The sequence below is a fragment of the Panthera uncia genome, assembly GCF_023721935.1.
Source record: "Panthera uncia isolate 11264 chromosome A1 unlocalized genomic scaffold, Puncia_PCG_1.0 HiC_scaffold_17, whole genome shotgun sequence".
NCBI lineage: Eukaryota > Metazoa > Chordata > Mammalia > Carnivora > Felidae > Panthera > Panthera uncia.
This window is the reverse complement of record NW_026057577.1, coordinates 1,320,040-1,342,397: the sequence shown is the minus strand read 5'-3', so window position 1 is coordinate 1,342,397 and position 22,358 is coordinate 1,320,040. Positions and strand designations below refer to the sequence as shown.

General features: G+C 42.0%; 1 protein-coding gene across 1 annotated transcript; it reads left to right on the top strand.

Annotated features, from left to right (window-relative positions):
* Nucleotides 1-12,918: 12,918 nt before the first annotated feature.
* On the top strand, nt 12,919-21,573 carry LYPD8 (LY6/PLAUR domain containing 8). Its single transcript, XM_049648952.1, has 5 exons — nt 12,919-12,973; nt 13,359-13,478; nt 15,309-15,476; nt 17,176-17,313; nt 20,595-21,573. Exons 1-5 carry the CDS (start codon nt 12,919-12,921, stop codon nt 20,882-20,884), a joined length of 771 nt encoding a protein of 256 aa, XP_049504909.1. The 3' UTR covers nt 20,885-21,573.
* Nucleotides 21,574-22,358: the final 785 nt, after the last annotated feature.

The following is a 22,358-nucleotide window of genomic DNA, read 5'->3' as shown; positions in this document are numbered from 1 at the left end:
GAGACCCCACGAAAAAGGAGAATTACAGGCCAATATCCCTGATGAAAATGGATGCAAAAATTCTCAACAAGATACTAGCAAAGCAAATTCAACAGCATATAAAAATAATTATTCACCATGATCAAGTGGGATTCATCCTGAGCTGCAGAGCTTGTTCAATATTCACAAATCAATCAATGTAATATATCACATTAATAAAAGAAAAGATAAGAACCAAATGACCCTGTCAATAGATGCAGAAAAAATCATTTAACAAAATACAGCATCCTTTCTTCATAACCCGCCCCCCCCAGAAAGTCAGAATAGAAGGAACATACCTAAACATAATAAAAGCCATAGATGAAAAGCGCACTGCTAATATCATCCTCAATGCGGAAAAACTGAGAGCTTTCCCCATGAGATCAGAAACATGACAGGGGTGTCCATTCTCACCATTGTTATTTCACAGAGTTTTGGAAGTCGCAGCATCAGCAGACAACAAAGTGAAATAAAAGACATCAAAATTGGCAAAGAAGAAGTCAAACTTTCACTTTTCTCAGATGACATGATACTCTACATTGAAAAAGCAAAATACTCTACCAAAAAGCTGCTAGAACTCACACACATATTCAGCAAAGTTGCAGGATACAAAATCAAGGTACAGAATTTAGTTCCATTTCTATACACCAATAATGAAGTAACAGAAAGAGAAATCAAGAAATCGATCCCATTTACAATCACACCAAGAGCCATAAAATACCTAGGAATGAACTTAACCAAAGATGTAAAAGATCTGTATGCTGAAAACTTTAGAAAACTTATAAAGGAAATTGAGAAAGACATAAAGAAATGGAAAAAAAACATTCCAGGCTCATGAATTGGAAGAGTAAATATTTTAAAATGTCAATACTACCCAAAGCAATCTACACATTCAATGCAATCCCAATAAAAATTGCACCAGTATCCTTCTCAAAGTTAGAACAAACAGTCCTAAAATTTGTATGGAACCATAAAAGACCCCAAAAAGCCAAAGTAATATTGAAAGAGAAGACCCAAAGCGGGAGGCATCACAATCCCAGACTTTAGCCTCTACTACAAAGCTGTAATCATCAAGACAGCATGGTATAGGCACAAAAACAGACACATAGACCAATGGAATAGAATAGAGACTCCAGAATTGGACCCACAAAAGTATGGCCAACTAATCTTTGACAAAGCAGGAAAGAGTATCCAATGGAAAAAAGTCTCTTTAACAATGGTGTTGGGAGAACTGGACAGCAACATGCAGAAGAATGAAACTAAACCACTTTCTTACACCATAATAAAAAGTAAACTCAAAATGGATGAAGGACCTAAATGTGAGACAGGAAACCATCAAAACCCTAGAGGGGAAAGCAAACAACCTTTTTTACCTCAGCTGCAGCAATTTCTTGCTTGACACATCTCCAAAGGCAAGTGAATTAAAAGCAAAAATGAACTATTAGGACCTCATGAAGATAAAAAGCTTCTGCACCACGAAGGAAGCAATCAACAAAACCAAAAGGCAACAGACATAATGGGAAAATATATTTTCAAATGACATATTGGATAAAAGATTAGTATCCAAAACCCATGAAGAATTTACCAAACTCAACATCCAAAAAAACAAATAATCCAGTGGAGAAATGGGCAGAAGACATGACTAGACACTTTTCCAAAGAAGGCATCCAGATGGCCAACAGACATATGAAACCATGCTCAGTGTCACTCATCATCAGGGAAATACAAATCAAAACCATGCTGAGATACTACCTCACACTGGTCAGAGTGGCTAAAATCAACAACTCAGTAAACAACGGATGCTGGCCAGAATTTGGAGAAATGGGAACCCTCTTACACTGTTGGTGGGAATGCAAATTGGTGTAGCTGCTCCTGAAAACAGTGTGGAGGTTCCTCAAAAAATTAAAAGTAGAATTCCACTATGACCCAGCAATAACACTGCTACAAATCTACCAAAGAATATAGGAGTGCTGATGCATAGGGGCACATGTACCCCAATGTTTATAGCACCACTTTCAACAATAGCCAAATTATGGAAAGAGCCTAAATATCCATCAAATGATGAATGGGTAAAGAAAATGTGGTTTATATATGCAATGGAATACTACTTGGCAATGAGTAAGAATGCAATCTGGGCATTTGCAGCAGCGTTTGTGGAAGTAGAAGGTATTATGCTAAGTGAAATAAGTCAGTCAGCGAAATACACATATCATATGTTTTTACTCATATGTGGAACTTAAAAAACTTAACAGAAGACCATGGGGGAGAGAAGGGGAAAAATAGTTACAAACTGAGAGGAAGGGAGGCAAACCATAAGAGACTCTTGAATACAGAGAACACACAGAGGATTGATGGGTGTGGGGGAGAGTGGAACATACATGATGGGTATTGTAGAGGGCACCTGTTGGGATGAGCACCAAAGCCAAGAGCACACTATACACATTGTATGTTAGCCAATTTGACAATAGATTATATTAAAAAAATAAAATAAAATAAAATAAAATAAAATAAAATTAAATTAAATTAAATTAAATTAAATTAAATTGAATTTTGGCCTGACTAGTTTTTACGTCTTTTATCTCTGCCATAAGGAACTCCCTGAAGTCTTCTATATATCCTTATGGTTGTTGTTTTTATTTTTTTGTATTTTTTAAGTTTATTTATTTATTTTGAGTGAGAGAGAGCATGAGTGGGGAAGGGGCAGAGAGAGAGGGAGAGAGAATACCAATCAGACTCCACATTGTCAATGCAAAGCCTGTAGTGGAGTTCAACCTCAAACTGTGAGATCATGACCTGGGCTGAAGTCCGATGCTTAACCAACTGAGCCACCTAAGTACACCTATGATTGTTGTTAAATTCTGGCTCAGGCATATTACTTATATCTGTTTTTATTTGATCCCTGGCCATGCCCTCCGCTTGTCCTTTCTTTTGGGATGTATTCCTTCATCTTGGCATTTGTCTAGGTTTCTGTCTTTTCTCTGTGTTAGGAAATCCCATTTTGTTTCCTGCTCCTGAGAGTAATGGCTTTGTTAAGAAGAGTCTTATACTGTCCAGGACCTGGCATTTCAGGAAATGTTTCTGGTGTATGCTGTGTGCACTCTGTGCTGTGTTTTGGCTGCTCTTTTCCTCAGTTAGGCCTCTGTAGGTTTTCTCCTTGTCTCCTGTGGATAGTGTTTGGACCTTGGCTAGTGTGTGGTGAGTTTTAACTATGTATGCTCTTATTTGCTTGTTGAAAGAGTTCTAATCCTATTTTGACTAGAGCTGAAACTTTGTAGCACTTTATGGTCAGTAGACTTGGTGTGTGTGTGTGGGGGGGGGGGGTTTCTGGTCTTCTTGTGGAGGGGACCATTGCTCTTTTTCTCAGGCACATTTGCTTTAGCACCTGCAGAATGCAGGGGGTGGGATATGGTGTAGGCAGCTCAGGCCTCCACTATTAGTGCTGTGTTGCTCACTGATGTCAGTCCATGCTGATGGACAGAGGACAAAAATGGTAACAGCTCTCTTCCTTGTTCCTGGAGAGGGGAGTTGGTGCATGCTGCTGTTTGGGAAGCCCTTATAGAAGAGTGAATTGTCTTCCCTAATGTCCCAGATGCCTGCCTTCACTCTATGTACAGGCAATCTGCCCACATGGAAGCATAGTACAACTGTGTTTTATCTCAGGCATGCTGACTGTTTCAAACTCCAAATTTAGGGACCTGGCCCAGACCCTATGCTGATCCTCTGGTGAAGGTGTTGCTCTGCTGGGGCTAGTGTGTATTTGTCCCAGAAGAGCAGTCACACCATCTAGCAGGATCTTGGTGTATAATATGCAGCAAAAACCTGATGTCCAGGTTAGCTGCCCCGAGCAGGTGTCTCTGCCCCTATGCTAAGGGACTGGGCAGTACAATAACACATAACAGCTCTTTTGCCCCCTTAGAGGCAGTGCCACCTCTCCCAGATGTGTTCCAATAAGGGGGTAACTTGTCTTCTAGTGTATCCCAGGGTATCCTCAAATTGTCTTTTCTGCTCCCAGGTCTTTACCCTCCTTTTCCACAGGAGCACCAATGCACCCTCTAGGTTCCACCCAGCCATGGCAGACTTGAAATGTCAGTCTTTGAGCTTTACTGGCTGTAAAGCCTCATGCTAATCAGCCCTTCTAGTTTTCCTAAACAATGATTTTGGGAAAGTGTTTTCCCTGTGCAATCCTCTGTGCACTTCTCTCTGTCTGTCTCTCTCTGTCTCTCTCTTTCTCCTCTGTCCATGATCAGGGGTCCTTCCCCTCCATAGCAGCCACAACCCTTTTCTCCCCGAAATCACATCTCTACACCTCCTAACCTTCCACAATGTAGCCTCTTCTCTCCCTCTTGTTGTAGAGTCTTGTCTCTCAGTCCTAAGATTGATTTCTTGTGTGTTCAGAATGATTTTATATTTATCTAGCTATGTTCAAGTGATAAGGCAAGCATAGGGTCCTCCTCCTACTCTACCATTTTAACTTTTCCCATCTTCTTAATCTTAATGACTGCATTTGAATTCAGAGAAAAGACTTGAACTCTGGGGTCTGAAGCCCCAGAATGGTTAGCTTTGTTAGAATAACACACTTGAAACTAGACTGAATTCTTCACTTATAGTACTTTCCTGGGGTACAAAAGGGGGGATGACATGGGACAAAGTCACACAGCCCATGAGAACCAGAAATAGAAACCAGCTTTATGTTCCATACACTATTATTGTCACCAACATCAATATAGACTTTTCATAGTTTCATCCTTTAATAGCTCATTTAATATGTCTGAAATGGTATCATATTCCTAAATAAACATTCCATTTGAATGAGTCACAAGGACATGGAAATCCTGTCCTTATACCCATGAGTTAATAGACACAGCCTTGGAAGCAAGCTACAGGAGATATTCTCATGACTTGTCTGTTTTCAGCTGCCTTTGTACTTTTTTTCCCCTTCCTTTAGTCCTGACAGTCTTTCCTAACTCTTCTCCATTCTAGATGCTGTTTTTAGAACATGTTGGCTGAACAGAAGAATGAGTTTCATGTCCTAGACTCCCAAACAAACATCTGGAACTTCCATAGGGTTTCTAGATTTTATTTTTAAAAGAAAGTATAGTAAAAGAAAAACATACACACTACAAAACAGCACTATCATTTGTCATCACTATCACCATCAGAGTGATTGGAAACTATTTATCACACTTTAATGAAATTGGCCAGTTTTGCCTATTGGTGGAGGAGCATTCTGTGACAGATTGGTGGGAAACAGCAGACAGCTACATCTAGAAAGATCCTGAGTCAACTCACTTTTGTCCTGGGCCTCACAGAGGAGGCAGAAGGAGGGAAGGAAGGTCCTGAATTATCCTTTTTTCTTCTGTGTCTATCTCTCCTCACCTCTCCCTAATTTCTATCCCTCTGTCTCTTTTAATGAAGGCTCCACTCTTCTACTTTCTCTCTCCACTTCCCATTCTCCAGAGAAATTCAACTCCACTGAATACCAAGAGACATGAACTACCTCATGCTTTGTTTCTTTCAGGAGTCTCCCCAGTACCATCACTTTGGGCTCTGAACAGCTGCTAATGGAGGCCATTTTCTGTCCAGGGTTTCTGGTTCTGAAGAGTGGAAGGATGAGAAAGGAGGTAGGTAAACAGATCCAGTTCAGACTCCTCAATAGTGGAAGTACCTGCAGTTTACCTCACTCATTACTCAGAGGGCAAAAGTGGGTGTTAATATTCTTCCCAAGACAATGTAATTCAGTCTTATATAAAGAAAGCACATCTTCCTGTCAACATGACTTTGACTCTGCTCCACATGGACGCAATAACCTTGGCATGATGTTTAAGGGATGTTGGTTAGTCTGGCTCACCTACCTCATTTGTTAGAAATGATGTAGCCAGTGGAGAATTATTTCTCTTTATGTTTTGTAGATGAGGGCAGGAGGTCACCATCCATTCTCTTCTCGGTAGTTATTACTAATTTTACCATCTTATAGATAAGGAAGTTGTGATTCATGGAGAAAAGTTAACATAATAGCTAGTAAATTACAAAACTAACTTTGAACACCCATATCCTGCCAACAAGTCTAGTGCTCTTTGCACCTAATCTAAGCTTCTTGTAAGAACCAACATAAAATATTGAAGTGAGCTCAGGAGGGGGTGAATACTAACCTTGTGATTCTTCCATAAACTGGTGTTCCTCTGCTCAGTCCCTTAAGCAAGGCATGTCTTTCACCAACGAGCCTTTTTTTGATCATGCTTTTTGTCCTCTTCTGGGAGCCATCTGACCTCCTTGTCTTTGTATGGTTCTTTCTCACTTATCAGAGATGTCTCCCTGCCTTAACCCAATTCCTTCCTATCTCAGCTACCATTTTGTTTCCATCTCAAGTCTTCGATTTGCAATTATCTTTATTTGCCTGTTTACTTGTATTAAAAAAATGTTTTCTTGTTTGTTTGTAGTTGTTATCAGCTTAAATCTTAGAGAGGGCAAGGGCTTTGTATTCCCACTATCCAGAGCTTGGCATAAAGGCACTAACATATATTTTCTTGAATAAATGAGGACATTTAGGTCTTAATTGTCAGAAAAAGGATTTGGGGAAAGGGGCCTCCATTTTAATTTAGTGCTTTTTGTGTGTCAGCCACTATGTGAGTCAGTATCTGTGTGAAATAGACATTTTTCTCCTTTTGTTTTGATGGAGATGCTGAGAATTTTAAACAAGGTTACAGACCTGATAACTGGTGTAGCCAGGTGTCAAGCCAGGCCTGTCTGTTTGGTTTTGTTTTTCCTCATCAGTCCAGTGGAGGTCCACAAGAGTAGATCATGCAAACAAACTGATTTTATATAATGTTGGATGCAACAATTCTTTCAAAAGGCCTTGCATTTAGAGCCAGGAGTCTATTGGGAAATGGTCATGTTGAAAATTTCCTGAGATAATTCTTTATTTAGTACTAGACAGGTTGCCTGCCACAAAGGAAGACCAGGTAAACTTTGAGTGACTAAATTAATGATAATAGCCACATTTTCTTGGGCTAGATTTATAATAGTGTATGCATTGTGCAAAAAGCATCATGGCTTTCCTCTTAATCTTTGTAACACATTGGGTATTGTGGATGTCCCTTTCTTTCAGGTGAAGAAACCAAGACTCAGAGAATGAGTCTTAAACGAACTGTTTAAGCTCAATCAATTGGTAAGTGACAGAGGAGCACTCTGAGGTCAGGCTTCATCTTAGCCCCTGCTCTGTGTGGCTTTGTGTATTCTCCCGGGCTATGATGTCACTGGTGTAAGCTCATAAAGTGACAGCAGTGGGAAGCATCATTTTTGGAGCCCTTTCAACATGATAAGTACATACAGAATGTCAGTGATTTCCTTTAAGCCTCAGAACAGCTCTTAAGAAGTAGGTGGTATTGCTGTCTCCATTTGACAGATAGGGAACCCAAGACTCAGGGATTGTTATCTTGCACAGGGCATGGACTATTGGGGAGGCCTATCTCTTAGAGCATTCCCATTTTCCCTGAGTGGTGTCTGCAGATCAGGAATACTTGGAAGAGTAATTTAATGATTTTAGCTCATTTTCACGTTTTCAAGCTGGAGGAACAAGCCAGGCAATCAAAGTTCCCTGAAGCAAACACAGATGGAGAGCAGGTGGAACATGGGTGAAGGACATTTAGCTGAGTTTTTGGCTTAGATCTCTATTGGAGTTTCTGTTCTGGATGTCCTGCCCTGACCCTGCCTACCTCTGCAAATTTATTCTAAAATGGAGTGCACTTCTCCGAGAACTCATTGTCAAGCTTTGTTGATGGTTTAGGAAACCCATTTTCCACATGGCTTTCAGGTTCACACCCCAAAGAAGCTCTCCAATATCTGGGTGAGTTTTAGCTTACCCCTGCTGAATGGTCATGAGGACAGCCAGCTTTGTTCTCTTCTAAGGTGATAATAGAACCAGGGTGCCTGAGGCTTGCCCAGTGTCCTTAGTTTAGGAGCAAAAGTTAGATTGTGTGTTGAGGTCTTTCTTCTCTTGGGTCCCTGGACTTCTTGGCTAGTCAGAAGGAGTGTCTGCTTTAGGGCATGCGTTTTTATAATGTTTCGTGACTGATTCCAGCTTTTTAGTTCTGATAGTTCCATGCTGACTATGGAATAGAACGGGAGGAGGGAAGGTGGGTCAATGTTCCCAACCCTGGAGCCGAGGCTGGCCCTACATGAGCTGTGTTGGAGTGGAAAGAATATTGGCCCAGGTGTCTGAAGGCCTAACAGAGAGGCCTCTTTGGGGCTCAGCATCCTTATCTGTCAAGGGGGGTTATGATACCCATCTACATACTGTCTAGACCTTGGGTAGGGCAAATCCAGGACTGCTGTGAATGGCTGTGTACAGCTGAGCTCCAGGGCTGCAACCAAATCACTCAAGATCAATCCCCACCTCCCATGTCATTGTTGTTATATGACATTAGAAACAACACAATGGGATGGGGTGAGGAATGAAGAAGGAAATAAATAACGAACAAGCATTTCGTTGAGGTCTGATGTTCCCATTTTATAGTTGGGGAACTCAGGCCCAGTGAGACAGATTAATAAGTAACTTATGTGGCAAGAAAGGCAAAGACCGCATTCAGATCCAGACCTTCCTAGTTGCCTTTGGCCCATTTTCCTGGGCATCTGGTGCCTTCTGAGAAGGATTAATGTAGATTAGCCTGATTCTCCTGTCAGTTTTCAGTGTGTTAACAGAGTGGTCCCTGGGGCTGTTATTGTGCCTTTCAAATCCCCCATCTTAGGCTGGGGAAAGTCCAATGCATAGGCCTTTTCTTTCACCACATCCCATTGGCTACTCCTGCTACCACCTCTCCTAATGGGGTGTCCCAGGTGGCTGGAGTGAAGACATAACAGATTCTGTAAGGGAGGGACTTACCTTTGTTTAGGAAAATGCTGTTATAGCCATCCTGAGGGTAGGAGAGAGCAAGAGAAAAGAAGGGATGGTCAGAGGCTCTGCTTACAAAAATGACCCAAATTTCACCTTCTTCATGAAACCAATGCAGACCTCCTTATTTAAAATTGAATCCTGTGTTCCCCAGCATGCTTGGTCCTTCACCTTTGCTTTTGCTTTTCTCTGTCTTTTCATCAGAGCAGTCACCACATTCTAATCTACTCTGTAATTTGCTTATTTATCACTTTATGTATGTTTTCTGTTTCACATTCATGACTACACTCAAGGAGGGCAGTCTCTGTCTCTTTGCTCAGATACCTCCCAAATGCTTGGAGCAGACCTGATGCATAGTGCAAAAAAAAAAAAAAATGTTTGTTGAATGAAAGCATGAGCTTGGGAAAAGGAGGGAAAGCTGAGTGACAGAGTAGGTCAAATGGATAAGTAGTATTTTCAGGATGCCTGGGTGCTCAGTCGGTTAATCATCTGACTCTTGATTTTGGTTCAGGTCATGTTTTCATGGTTTGTGAGATGGAGCCCCCCATCTCAAGTTGGAGCCCCGGGTCAGGGCTTGGGATCCTCTGTCTCCCTCTCTTTCTGCTCCTCCCTGGCTCACGCTCTCTCTTTCTCTCAAAATACATACATACATACATACATACATACATACATACTTTTTTTTAAAAAAAACAAAGATATTTTCAAGAACGGGGAACTCCAAGTTTAACTGCAGGCTGGGGATATTGGTGTGATGTGGTGTGTATGTGTGTGTGTGTGTGTATGGATGTTCATGCATGTGTGTGTGTGTGTGTGTGTGTGTGTGTGTGTCTGTGGTTTATGATGTGTGTGAATATATGTCTGAGTTTGTGTGTATGTCAGTGTGTGCATGAATGTGCATGCATATGTGTCTTGAGGTGGCAGGGACAGCAGAAAGAAGAAAAGAGCAGGTAACTCCAGTTTATTCTCAATGCCAGGAGCATCGATGGCACAATGTGATGCTGCTGGGAGGTGCTGACCCAGGTTCTTATCAATAGTGGCTTCCCTGATGGTGAGGCTGGATGAATTCGAGTGTTGGTGTTGGCAGCAGAAATGCTTGTGGGCCCCTCACACAGGTGTGTAGGATATGCTGCAAGCAAGGGCTTTGTGACCCCTCTACCCTGTGAGGTTGCACAGTGGGTTTTCCCTCATCTTGGCTAAAGGACTCTGAGACTTATTGAGGCCCCATGGGGCCTGACTCCTCTTTCCTAAGCTGCATGGACTCTATGTGACCTGATTCTGAGTTCTGACTCTGCCTGAGCTGTGTGATCTTGGGCAAGTCTCTTATGTTTCTCTCCTGTGCCTTCATTTCCTTATCTGTAAATGGACTAATCAAGGTGACTGCTTTATCAAGCTGGTATAATGTGAGGCTTGTGATTTATTAACAGATACTGTAATCCATTCTGTGGGCCACAGCCAACATAAGACCATGCCTGAGACACATCTTACTTCTTGCATGCTTTGCCAAAGGCAGGCCTTAACCAAAGTTGCACTCAAATTCTGGAAGCCTCAGATATTTGACCAACTGCACAGCTGCCAAAGGATTAAGCTCCCTGTGGCCGGCCCTGTGGCTGGGCAGAGTCCAGCCTGACCCAGAAGCCCCTCCCTGCAGGTAGCTGTGGTTTCTGATTGTGTAGTCACCTGCTATATAAGGCCCTTTACACACCTGCTCTAATCCTCTGCTGGGATCCACCTTCTGTGGGCAGTCTCCAGGACAGACTCTGAAGGTGAGGGGCTGAAGCCAAGCTGTGGGTGGGGGGAGGGTGTCCCACCTTGAGAGGAGCTGAAACCAAGGGAAGGGCATTGTGGGGGTGGTTGCGGTCCAGGGCATTCTCATGGCTCTGGCTTCTTTAGCAACACTCAGGAAAGGGAAGGCTGGTGAGGAGAGATGTGTGCATTGTGGGGTTTGCTCATGGTATGTGCTTTGTCCTTTTCATACCTGCTCTGAACTCTGCTTGCCTGTGTATAAAATGAAAGCAATTGTGGTAGAACCCTCTCAGGCTATTGAAAATACCCAATTATAGAATGAGTGGAAGGAAGTACTTTGCAAAGGGTTTTTTTAGATGCTGCGTGTTCACATTTTCCATATGAGGCTCCCTTTCCCAACCTCCACCTCACTGGCTTCAGAGGTGGCAAGCAGGGCCCAAGTTCTCACCACTCCAGACTCTGACTCTCTGCCATGTGTCCCTGGACTGGATCCTGATCTCTCTGGGCCTCCTTTATTTCCCTATGAAAATGAGGCTAATAATCATGTTTATGCCACAAGGAGAAGCAATTTATGTACCAGGCATGGCTGCTATGGCCTCTTTACGCTCATCTCTTTACCTCCCTTTCCATCCTCTTCCACACTCACAAGGCTTGAGAAGACCCTTCCCAGGAGGCTCACCCCCATGAGCCTATCTCCCTACTGGGGTTCCTGAAGCCTGGAGGGGTCATCGGGCATGGGGACATGCAGGGTGCAATGAAGAGAACATCTGCCACAAGCTTCAAATTAGACATACTTAATTTTTCTCCTTGTTTTTTTTTTTTTTAATATTTTGTGGCCATTAGATAATATATGGGCCCATCTGCCTCCCCTGATTGAACTAGTTTCTTTTCATTTTCACCAACCCCTAATAAGTCAACTAAGAGATCATAGTTGAAGTGGTGTGTGTGGTGTGTACATGTATGTAGTGTGGAAAGGTAAGAGGTGAGAGGTGGGCTGCAGCTCCCAGGTGAAGGTCAGTTCTCCCTATCATGGTGCAACTCAGCTTTGGAGCTTAAAGGATTCAGAATGAAGTCCCAATTTTGACCTAACAAGCTGAGTGAATTTGGGCAGCATTCATTATCTCTGTCTATAAGTTTGCCACCTGCTGAGCAGAGCAATAAGCAACACTGTGCGCTGGGACTTTCTGTGATGAAGGAAATGTTCCAAAGTTGTGCTGGCCAATAAGCGGTCACTAGCCAGGTGACTGAGAAACAGAATGCTGTTTTTTTTTTCAACATTTCAATGAATCTAAATTCAAATAGCCACATGCAGCTTGTGGCTACTGTTTATAGGGTAAATGAGCTAACAATCAGGAAGGACTCCGTGCAGAGCCAGATACTTCCCCTCCTTGCTCCTTTGATACATGGGCAAGATGAAATTCTGGGAGCTCTGATTCAGGATCCTAATGAATACAGAGAAACTGTAGCTATCAGATGATTGGTGGATACAGAAAGACTGCTGTGCTGGAGCCTCTGGTTCAGTCCTGTAGCCTGATTGTGTTCAGGCCTGGGGCTCTGGTACTCACATGAGTTTGAGGCAGTGTGGGTGGTGGTTAGGGGCCTTAGCTAATCCCAGCTCTATCACCTCCCAAGAATGTGACCTTGACTTTGAGTGATTTATTTAACCTCTCTGGGACTTGATTTTCCCTATGAAATGAGGGCGATGCTAATAATAGTTCCTGTCTGCTAGGGTGGAGGCATTACATGAATTAAAGAACACAGAGTGCTCAGAATAAAGTGCTCAATAGGTGTCTGCCCACTGGGGTGGTGATGACAACGGTAAGCCCCTCAATTATGTGTATGAGGCCAGATATTAGCTAGAGGATTACATTATGCTCTGGGACAGGAAAGCCCAGCTTTCTTCTTGGATCCCATTCCCAGTGGGGCTGGCAATCTTCTGCTTGCCCATCTTGTACCTGAAGTGGCTCCGTAGGAAATGCACAGGCTGCGTTTTGTATCTGTGTGTAGATGTTTCTGCAGGCATCCAGAATTGGGGAAATCCCAGACTGATGCACATAAAAGGACAGCATAGAAACTGCATCACAAATCTGTGCTCACAGCTAAGAATGCTGACTCTTTCTTTCACAAGGATGGGCTGTGTGCTGGGCTTATCAAAGTATGATTACAATTAGGGGATGTTCCAAGACCCCAGACTGCCTTATTTGTGTCTCTTCAGGCTTAGAGCTGTACAGCCACAGTCCTTGTCCTTGTGAGACACCAGATCCAGCACCATGAAAGGCATCCTCCTTACCTGTATCATCGCGGCACTTGTGGTAACAGCTGTAGGTGAGGGAAAACAATGACACCCTTTGGGAATAAAGACCTCTTTTCACACCTCATCAAGGTCTTCTGTTCTTGGTGCTCTGGGGTTCTCTCATGTGGCCTCTCATGTCAAAGTCTGGTCAGTGGATAATGGGAGACTTCTCTGTGCACACTGGTGTCAGTGGAGCTGGGGCTCTGTGCTGTGGTTATTCCCACTGGGAAATGGTGGACAGTGGTGAGAAACTAATGGGGGTGGCTATATCTCACAGCTTCAAGTTTGGGGGATGCCAGAGGGAAGGGATACCTCCCAGCTATTCCTTTAGCTTGAGATGGATGTGGTGCTTTGTCCATAGTACACTCTATAAGTGTCTCCTGAATGTTGACAATGTTGGACATCTTGTCTCCCCAGAATCCCTCAGTTGTGTGCAGTGTAATTCATTGACAAACTCCTGTGTCAACAGCAACATCACTAGGTGTCCCTCAAGTGCCAATGTCAGCTGTACCAGTTTCTTGGCCAACTCTTCTCTAGGTGAGTCTGGGATGCTATAACCCCCCATTTCTGGGATTAGCATGGGGCAGGAGCTGGATAGGGTGGCGAGGGAAGAAAGGAAGGCTGAGGAAAGGCCCAGCTGTGCAAAGAGAGAGATGGGCTCATGGATATGCCTTCCAGAAGAAGCAAAATTCAGAAGTCAGATGAGAATGCAGGAGCAAACAGGCAAGCCCTTGTGGCTTTTTGGAATGGCTGCCCTTGACTGAAATCTCATTCTGTACCTGAATTAGTGGATGTGAGAAGCAGGGGAACCTCTTAGTAAACCGCAAAGCAGGAACTTTGCTCTGGGTGCTTGCATTCTTCCATTTTTCCTCCCCAATTTTCTCTGTTTCAGTGCTCATTCCTGTTCCAGACCCAACATACTTTCACTCATACTCCCTCCCAGGGTGTTTTCCTGGCATGATTGTTACCTCTCTCTCAGAGCACTTAGATTTATTTTTAACTTTTTATTATGGGCATTTTCAAATATGCACAAAAGCAAGAAGAAGAATATAATGCATTGCCATGTAACCACTATCCTGTGTCAATAATTATCAACATTTTGCCTTTTTTTGTAATAATATTTTATTTATTTTTTGAAATTTATTTTTTCTTTTGTTTTTAAAATTTACTTATTTTTTTTTTTTGAGAAAGAGAGAGACAGAGAGAAAGTGGGGGAGGGGCAGAAAGAGATGGGGGCAGGGACAGAATCCCAAGCAAGCTCTGAGCTGCCAGAGCAGAGTCTGATGTGGGGCTTGAACTAATGAACCATAAGATCATGACCTAAGCCAAAATTGGATGCTTAACCAACTGGGCCACCCAGGTGCCCATGCAATGGTATTTTAAAGCAAACTTAGATATCATGTAATTTCACCTAAAAATACTTCACTATTCATCTCTCATAAGGACTTTTTTTTTTTTCTTTTTATGTAACTACCATACCATTATATGCCTAAGAAAATTAGCTGGAATTCTTTAATTTTCTGTAGTAGCCAGGGCATCTTAAAAATTTCTCAATTGTTTCAGATGTTGTGTTATAGTTAATGTATTAGAATTTATATATAAACAAAATCCCCACACTGTATTTTGCTGTCAGATCTAATATGTCCAATTTGTTTTATAACAGGAATCAATCATCATTTTGTTGTTGTTGTTCAATCCCACTGATTTGTTGGAGAAACTGGACCATTTGTCCTATAGTTGTCTCATATTCTGGCTTTGGTTAATTGCTTCTTTGTGGTGTCATTTCTTTCTTCCCCTATTTCTGGTATTTTCCTATAAATTGGATCCATGCTGCTCAGTAGAACTTTCTTCAATAATGGAAAAGTTTACATCAATGCTGTCTTATATAGTAGCCTCATGTAGTTATTGGCCACTTGAAATGTGGTTATATGACTGAAGAGCTGAATTTTAAATAGCCACATATAGCTACTAACTACCATATCAGATAGCTCTGATCTAAAAGCTTGACTGTATTCAGGTTTAACATCAGATTGCACTTAGGACCATCAGATCTGCTTGGCTATTTTTCAAGATGCTAAGACTGATAAGTGCACTCTGGAATATTGGCCCAAACTACCATTTTCAAGCTGCTCATCAGTCTTTGTCCTGAAGTTTAGCCTGCACCTCTGCTAGTCTCCTGCTAAAGGAAGGAACTACCTCATGGGGAAAATTTTTTCTTTTTGCAGGAAACTCTCCCAAGTGTCTCTGAAATCACATTGAACTGAGGATATGTTTCTACTGTTTCCTAAAGCAGTCACTATTCAGGGTCTCTGCCCTCTCTGAAGCTTCAGCACCCAGGGATGATATTCTGTGTTTGTCTTTGTGCAGCGGCAGCCATTGCATTATATCAGGATAAGGCCTGCTCTGCAGAGAACTGCAGGGAAGGAAGAGACATGGTTGAAGCTTTCACTGTCCATGTGTCTGGTGAAGAACGTTTTCACTTTACAAGCCAGTGTTGCCAAGGGAAGGAGTGTAATGACACCAGTGATGCTCTAGGTGGGTGCTGGCAATGTGCCATCCTCCCTCTGTCTACCTGGCCCTGTCCCTTCCTTTGCCACCTGTGGTTCTCACTCTCTGGGGGACATCTCAGGTCCAAGAGCTTCAGTACATATCTAAGTAATATAAATAGCTGACTTACAACAATTACAACAATTACAGGAAAATGGGAAAACCACCACTACTCTCATGCTTTCCTCTTTTCCAAGTACAGACAGAAATCACAGCACTCCAAGTTGGATGGAATTAGATGCTTATTAGTAGTTCTAAAATGTGGTTTCAGGCCCTATTTTAAGACTGTAGGTATTAAAAATTATGGCAAACTCCAGAGAACTTTGATTTATGTGATCCATATGATCAGTATTTACTGTATTAGAAATTTTAAAAATTAAAAAAATGTCCAAAAGAAATTTTAAAAATCTTTATTGAGGTTCCTAAAAAATAATAAACCCACATATGAACATTAATAACATTTTTAAATAGAAAAAAGCATATCTTCCAAAACAAAACATAATATTTAGTAAGAAAAGTGGCATTGTTACATATTTTCTCAAACATGTTTGGTTACTGGCTTAATAGAAGGCAACCCAGTTGTCTTCTTTGCATTTGCTTGTGCATTTATTTAATCTGTTGCAATCTCTCATGTCATGTAACCTTTCAAAAACTCCACTGTACATTCATGAGAGAAAGAGAGTGAAAGAGGCAACGAACATCTTAGTATTATCATGAAAATGTTTTTGACCTTGTGGACTCCCTGAAAGATTTTTGGGTGATTCCCAGTAGTTCTTGGACCATAATTTGACAACTGTTGGTCCATACAAAGCTCTCTCTTTTTAGTGTTTATTTATTTTTGAGAGAGAAAGAGCAGGAGAGGAACAGATGGAGAGGGAGAGAGAATCTCGAGCAGACTCCTTGCTGTCAGTGCAGAGCCTGATGTGGGGCTTGAACTCATGAACCATGAGATCCTGACCTGAACTGAAATCAAGAGTAGGATACTTAACTGACTGAGCCACCCAGATGCCCCTCCTACCAAAGCTCTTTTTTCAAGGAGAAGAAAACATAGCCACAAAGGCAAGGTTAATTGGTCATAGTTCTAGCATAGGTCATTAATAGCAGAACTGGGTCTCAGTATAATTTTGGTAAGTAATGGCATGTGTTCATTTATTCAGAGAAAGATTTATTTATTTAAAGGTTTATTTATTTTGGGGAGAGAGGAACAGAGAGAGAGAGGCAGATATATATATATATCTGACAGACTCTGAGCTGTCAGCACAGTGCCCAACACAGGACTCAAACTCACTGTGAAATCATTACCTGAGCCGAAATTGGATGCTTAACAGACTGAGCCACCCAGGTACCCCTATTCAGAGAAAGATTTAGTAACATCTATACACTTATTGGCATGTTCATCATAGCTGGCTAATGTTGACATCGGTTGGTTTTCTTCTCAGCCCAACACAACCACTGACCATAGTTCTTAAAGACTGAATGGTTTGTAAGGGCAAGTGTGTGGGGTTGTGTGCTATAACTGTTTTGGGGGGATATGTAACTATTTGGCTGGGATGATTAGTGTCTTCATGCAATTGCCCATTCTCAAGTTCTCTCTGGCCAGCATATTTGCTTGCTTGTCTCCTTCAGTACAAGGCGGTGCCATGTTCTGTGTTTTAACACTGTTCTAAATTTCTCTTATTCTTCCCAGCTCCTCTACAGGAAGATGTGTCCAACAACACAGAGTGTCTTGCATGTTACGGATCTAATGAAACTTCCTGTAGTGTGAAATCCAGGAAATGTTATAAAGAAGAACGGTGTGTTAGTCTTGTTGCAGAATTTAAGACTGGTACGTCTTGGGTCCTTTTATGAGACTTGAGTTGAAAACCTATCAAGTGTTGGGTAATAAGTTCTAGGTTAACAAAAGAAGGCTGGGGGAGGTTAGTAGGATAAAAAGACAAGGTCAGAATGTCTTTGAGATAGTGAGGCTGTTAATGTAGCCTTGAGCTGTTTGCTATTTCTGCCACCTTAGTCCAGAACCATTCCTTCTGGGCTGTCCACCTCTTGAACCTTGTTCTACTGTGGCTTACAATCAAGCCAGGCCTGTTTAAGTGCATTGTGTCATTCCTGGCATTTATTTCTTTACTAGGTTGGGTTGTTCTGTGGAGGTGTGTGTTTGCTTTTATTTCCTTTTAATACTTAACACTTTTCTCTCTACTTGTCACTGAGAAGTGTCGGCTTATGACAACATGGATCACCTGACTGAAAGAGTTAGATTGGGTTTAAGAGCCAACAATTTGCTTTTTGCTATAGAAGTAATTTGATATTAACCATTATGAAACACAAGTTAACTATTTATTTATTTATTTATTTATTTATTTATTTAGAGAGGAAGAGAGAGAGTAAGAGAGGGTCAGAGAGAGAGGGAGAGAGAGAATTCCAAGAAGGTTCTCTGCTGTCAGCACAAAGCCTGATGTGGGGCTTGAATTCACAAACCATGAGATCATGACCTGAGCTGAAACCAAGAGTCTGAGTCTAAACTGATTGAGCCACCCAGGAGCCCCACAAGTTAACCATTATAAAATACAAAGCTAATACTATACCCAAGTATTTAAAGAATAATACATTTATTAGTTAGGTTATGTTTATTACTGTTAAAAAGCAACCTCTAAATCCTCTGGCTCAATGTAACAGATGTTTGTTTTTTGCTCATATGGCAGTTGATTGCAGAGTTTTGGGGCCTGTGTTTCTTCCATCTCGAGGCTCTGGTTCCCACCTACCCAGGACTTGGCAGCTGCCTGCTATATTCTTTGAATCTCACCAATAGGTGGGGGAAAGAGAAGGAGTAGAGGAAGGCAGGAAAGTCTTTTTTTTTTAATGTTTATGTTTGAGAGAGAGAGAGAGGCAGAGAGAGGGAGACAGGGGATCCAAAGTGGGCCCCCCACTGACATCAGAGAGCCCCATGGGGGGCTCAAACTCATGAACCTACTGAGCCACCCAGGCACCCAGGCAGGCAGGTTTTTATAGGCAAGGCCTGGAGGTACATGAGTCACTTTCTCACATTCTGTTGGCCAGAACCCAAACTGCATTGGAGGGTGGAAATGCATTCTAATGATGTCTAGTGGTGGGCCAGCAGGAAAGGAAGAGACATGAAGCTAAAATTAGAACAGCCAGTGAGTCTCCGTCACAATACGGCTTAGAATAAAAATAGTTTAAGAACACCAACACTCAAGTACAATTTAATTTCAACTTTTGTTAATGACAATTATAGTATTGGAAATCCATGTTTACATGTAATTGCAGATTTTTCAGTGGGGTCAAACATCACACGTATCTTGAAGCTTTTTTTTACTTTTCTAAAGATTTTTTAGAAGAGTTTTAGGTTCACAGAAAAGTTGAGAAAAAGGTAGAGAGATTTCCACATACCCCATATGTGTTCCCACACATACATAGACTCCCCCTGCTATCAACATTCCACACCAAAATCGAACATTTGTTGTAATCTATGAACCTACATTGACACATCATTATTACCCAGAGTCCAAGGTTTACATTAGGATTCACTGTTTGTGTTGCATATTCCATAGGTTTTGACAAATGTATAATGACATGTATCTACCATTATAGCATCACACACAGTAGTTTCACTGCCCTAAAAATCCTCTATTAATCTCTTACCCCTGGAAACCTCAGATCTTTGTACTCTCCCCATAATTTTGCTTTTATCAGAATATCATATATTTGGAATCACATAGTATGTAGCCTTTTCACATTGACTTCTCTCATTTAGTGATATAAGGATTTTCAAAAAAAATTTAAAAATCCCTAGGATTTAAACACAGTTCTGATGTTTAATTCTAAACTATGTCTAAAGATAACAACAACATCAGAAAGACTTTCTCTTTCCACTCAGCTTGTTACCAGGTATCATTTGGTGCCAAGGATAGATTTTTTTTTTTTAATTCATAGTATTTGACTTAATCTGAAGGCCAGACAGATCAAAGTGGCCATACATGTAGGGGTGTTTTTTTGTTTGTTTATTTTTGCCCACTTCCCTCCCCCCCCAATACTGTAGACATGTGCCAAGCAACACATTTTTGTAGCTCACTCTAATTCAATCTCCAGCACTGCTATTTTCTATAGAAAAGTAAGTCATTGTTTTCTTCAAAGGGATTTGGAGAGTTTTCCTTCCTTCTCAAAGCAAGTTTGTAGCCCTTGTTCAGATAAGTAGCTAGTCCCTTCCAGGTTTTTCCTCCCCTGTGAACTGTCTGTTCCCTGGAGCTGTTTAAGTTGTAGCCATTAGAGCAATACTGGCACATACTATGAGCTCAATAATGGTAGTTGCAATCACAACAACATCTTCTTTGCAAATTCCCTTGGCATTTTCCTAGGACTTGCACCTTTAACAGGGTTAAATACAATATAATTCAGATTTAGAATTAAGATCACCTCTAGTTTTCTTAGAGAAAATTCTGGCAGAGAGAACTCAGGTCTAAAGAAAAGTGGGGATGGAAAGCAGAACCTGGAGGAGGGGAGTCTGGGAGAAGACCTTCCTGGACTGAGAGCAGAGGGGATGAGCCCATCCCTGGATTTTTTCACCTGTCAGCTCCTCAAGTAAACACTGGAGATTTGAGTCCCAGGCTTATTTCTGTGAGCTCAGGCTTGCATCCACCTTCTGGAGCTTCAGTTTCTTCTGGAGTTAGGTGGGGGTCTGTGTTCTGACCTATGTGGCCCCTCTGCTATTACCATTTGGTGTGATTTTGTTTTTTTAATGTTCATTTATTTTGAAAGAGAGAGAGAGAGAGAGAGAGAGCGAGCGCAGAGGCAGAGAGAGGGAGAGACACAGAGAAAGGGAGAAAGAGGATCTGAAGCAGGCTCTGTGCTGTTGGTGGAGAGCCTGATGCAGGACTGGAACTCACAAACTATGAGACCATGACCTTAGCCAACATCAAGAGTCAGACACTTAACTGACTGAGCCACCCAGGTGCCCCTCCATTTGGTGTTCTTGATCCTAGGTCTTTCCTCTAAGCTCTTGTTTTAGATTTAAAACAGGTTTCAGGTTGCTGAGAGGCCTGTGGAAGAAGCACAAAAAGGGAGGTGAAGTCCTTACTGTCTCCATTGCATTCACAGAGTCTAAGACGCTTGTGCTGAAAGGCTGTTCCAACATCAGTAACTCCACCTGTCAGTTCCTATCTTCTAAGAACCGGACAATTGGAGGAGTCATCTTCCGAAAGTTTGAGTGCGTAGACAGTGCCAACACCTCCTCAACCGCCATTCCCAATGCAACCTTGACCACCCCTCCTGTTGGCAGCTCCTCAACACCCATCTCCAATGAGCCCACCACCCCAGATATGGGGTCCAAAGTCTCTTTCACCCCTGCAGCCTTTGCCAGCCTCCTTCTGCCGAGGCTGCTACTCTGAGATTCAACTGCCGTCCTCAAATGCCTCACCCTTCCCCTGTTAACTGCTCAGTAAATAGCAGTCACAGCCTTCCATGCAAAGCCCTGTGACAGCCACATTTTTCTCCCTTATTAAAGCATTGGTACACTGGCTGGCCAAATCTGTCCTGATGTGCTCTGGGATGGGCTTCCTTTCAGCTGCTGTCCAGCACCACAACCCAGTTTCTTGCATTTGAAACCTGTGCACCTTAGTGTGTGGGCTCCCAGGACCTCCCTAATCTTCTCATCTTGCTTCTGAGAAACAGACCCTTTCACCTTATTGGCATTTTCTGCCTAAAGCCCCGCACTTCTGGGGACTGACATGTCACCATCCCCACCTGCACACAGTCATGCCTGTAATGCCCTGTGTTAACCCTAGGACTGATATCTGGCTCTTCAGTTATGGTCCTTGATATGGTCACAGGCCCACAGTGACATTGTCCACAGGGCCCAAAGAGGGGTGCAGAGGAGATGCTGAATCATGGCAGACTCCCCTGCCTAACCTCACAGGCAGAGACATAATGCTGTTGGTGCTCCAGGTGACCAGATGTTTCATAGCCTTCACAGAATGGAACGTAGCTACGGAGCCCCAGTCCCTCTTCTTGAGAACCTACAATGAAAGACAGAGTTTTTGACTCCATATCAGATACCCAAGGAACAAGAAAGGTATTCAATCCAATAGACACAGAAGTCCAAGTTTAATAAATAAGGTGGGTCTTGAAATGGACTTGGAAGAATGGAGTTTTCTGTAATAAAATTTTTTTGAAGGTGTATAAACCAATGTGGGTCTTGATTGTCCAGGCTTGATGACAATGTATCAAGAGCAAAGCTACCATATGGCAGTAGCTCATCACCACATTCTTATTCGTGTATTTATTTTATTTATTTTTTATTTTGAGATAACTTGAGACTTACCAAAAAGTTGTAAAACAACACAGAGAATTCTAGCACTCCCTTCATCCACCTTCCTCTTATGTTTACATCTTACATAACATGCTACAATTACTGAAATTAGGAAGTTAGCATTAACACAATATTGCTAAGTAATAGACCTTTGCATTTCACCAATTTTCACTAATGTCCTTTTTTCTGGCCCAGGATCCAATTCTTTGCATTTAATTGCTATGTCTCCTCAGGCTCCTACACACTGTGACAGTTCTGGAGTTTTTCCTTTACTGGAAAGTTATTTTTCATAATGTCCTTCAATTTAAACTTGCCTGAAGTTTTCTCATCATAAGATTGAAGTTACACATTTTTGGCAAGAATGCCACAGAAATATTGTGTCTTTCTCAGTTCATCTTATTGGGAGGTATATGATGTTGATGTGTTGTATCACAGTTGGTGTTAACCTTAATTGCTTGGTTGAGATAGTATCTGCCAGATTTCTTCCCTTTGCCATTAATAATAGGCTAAATTGTGCTGCTATAACAAACAGGTCTTAGTCAAAAATATATTTA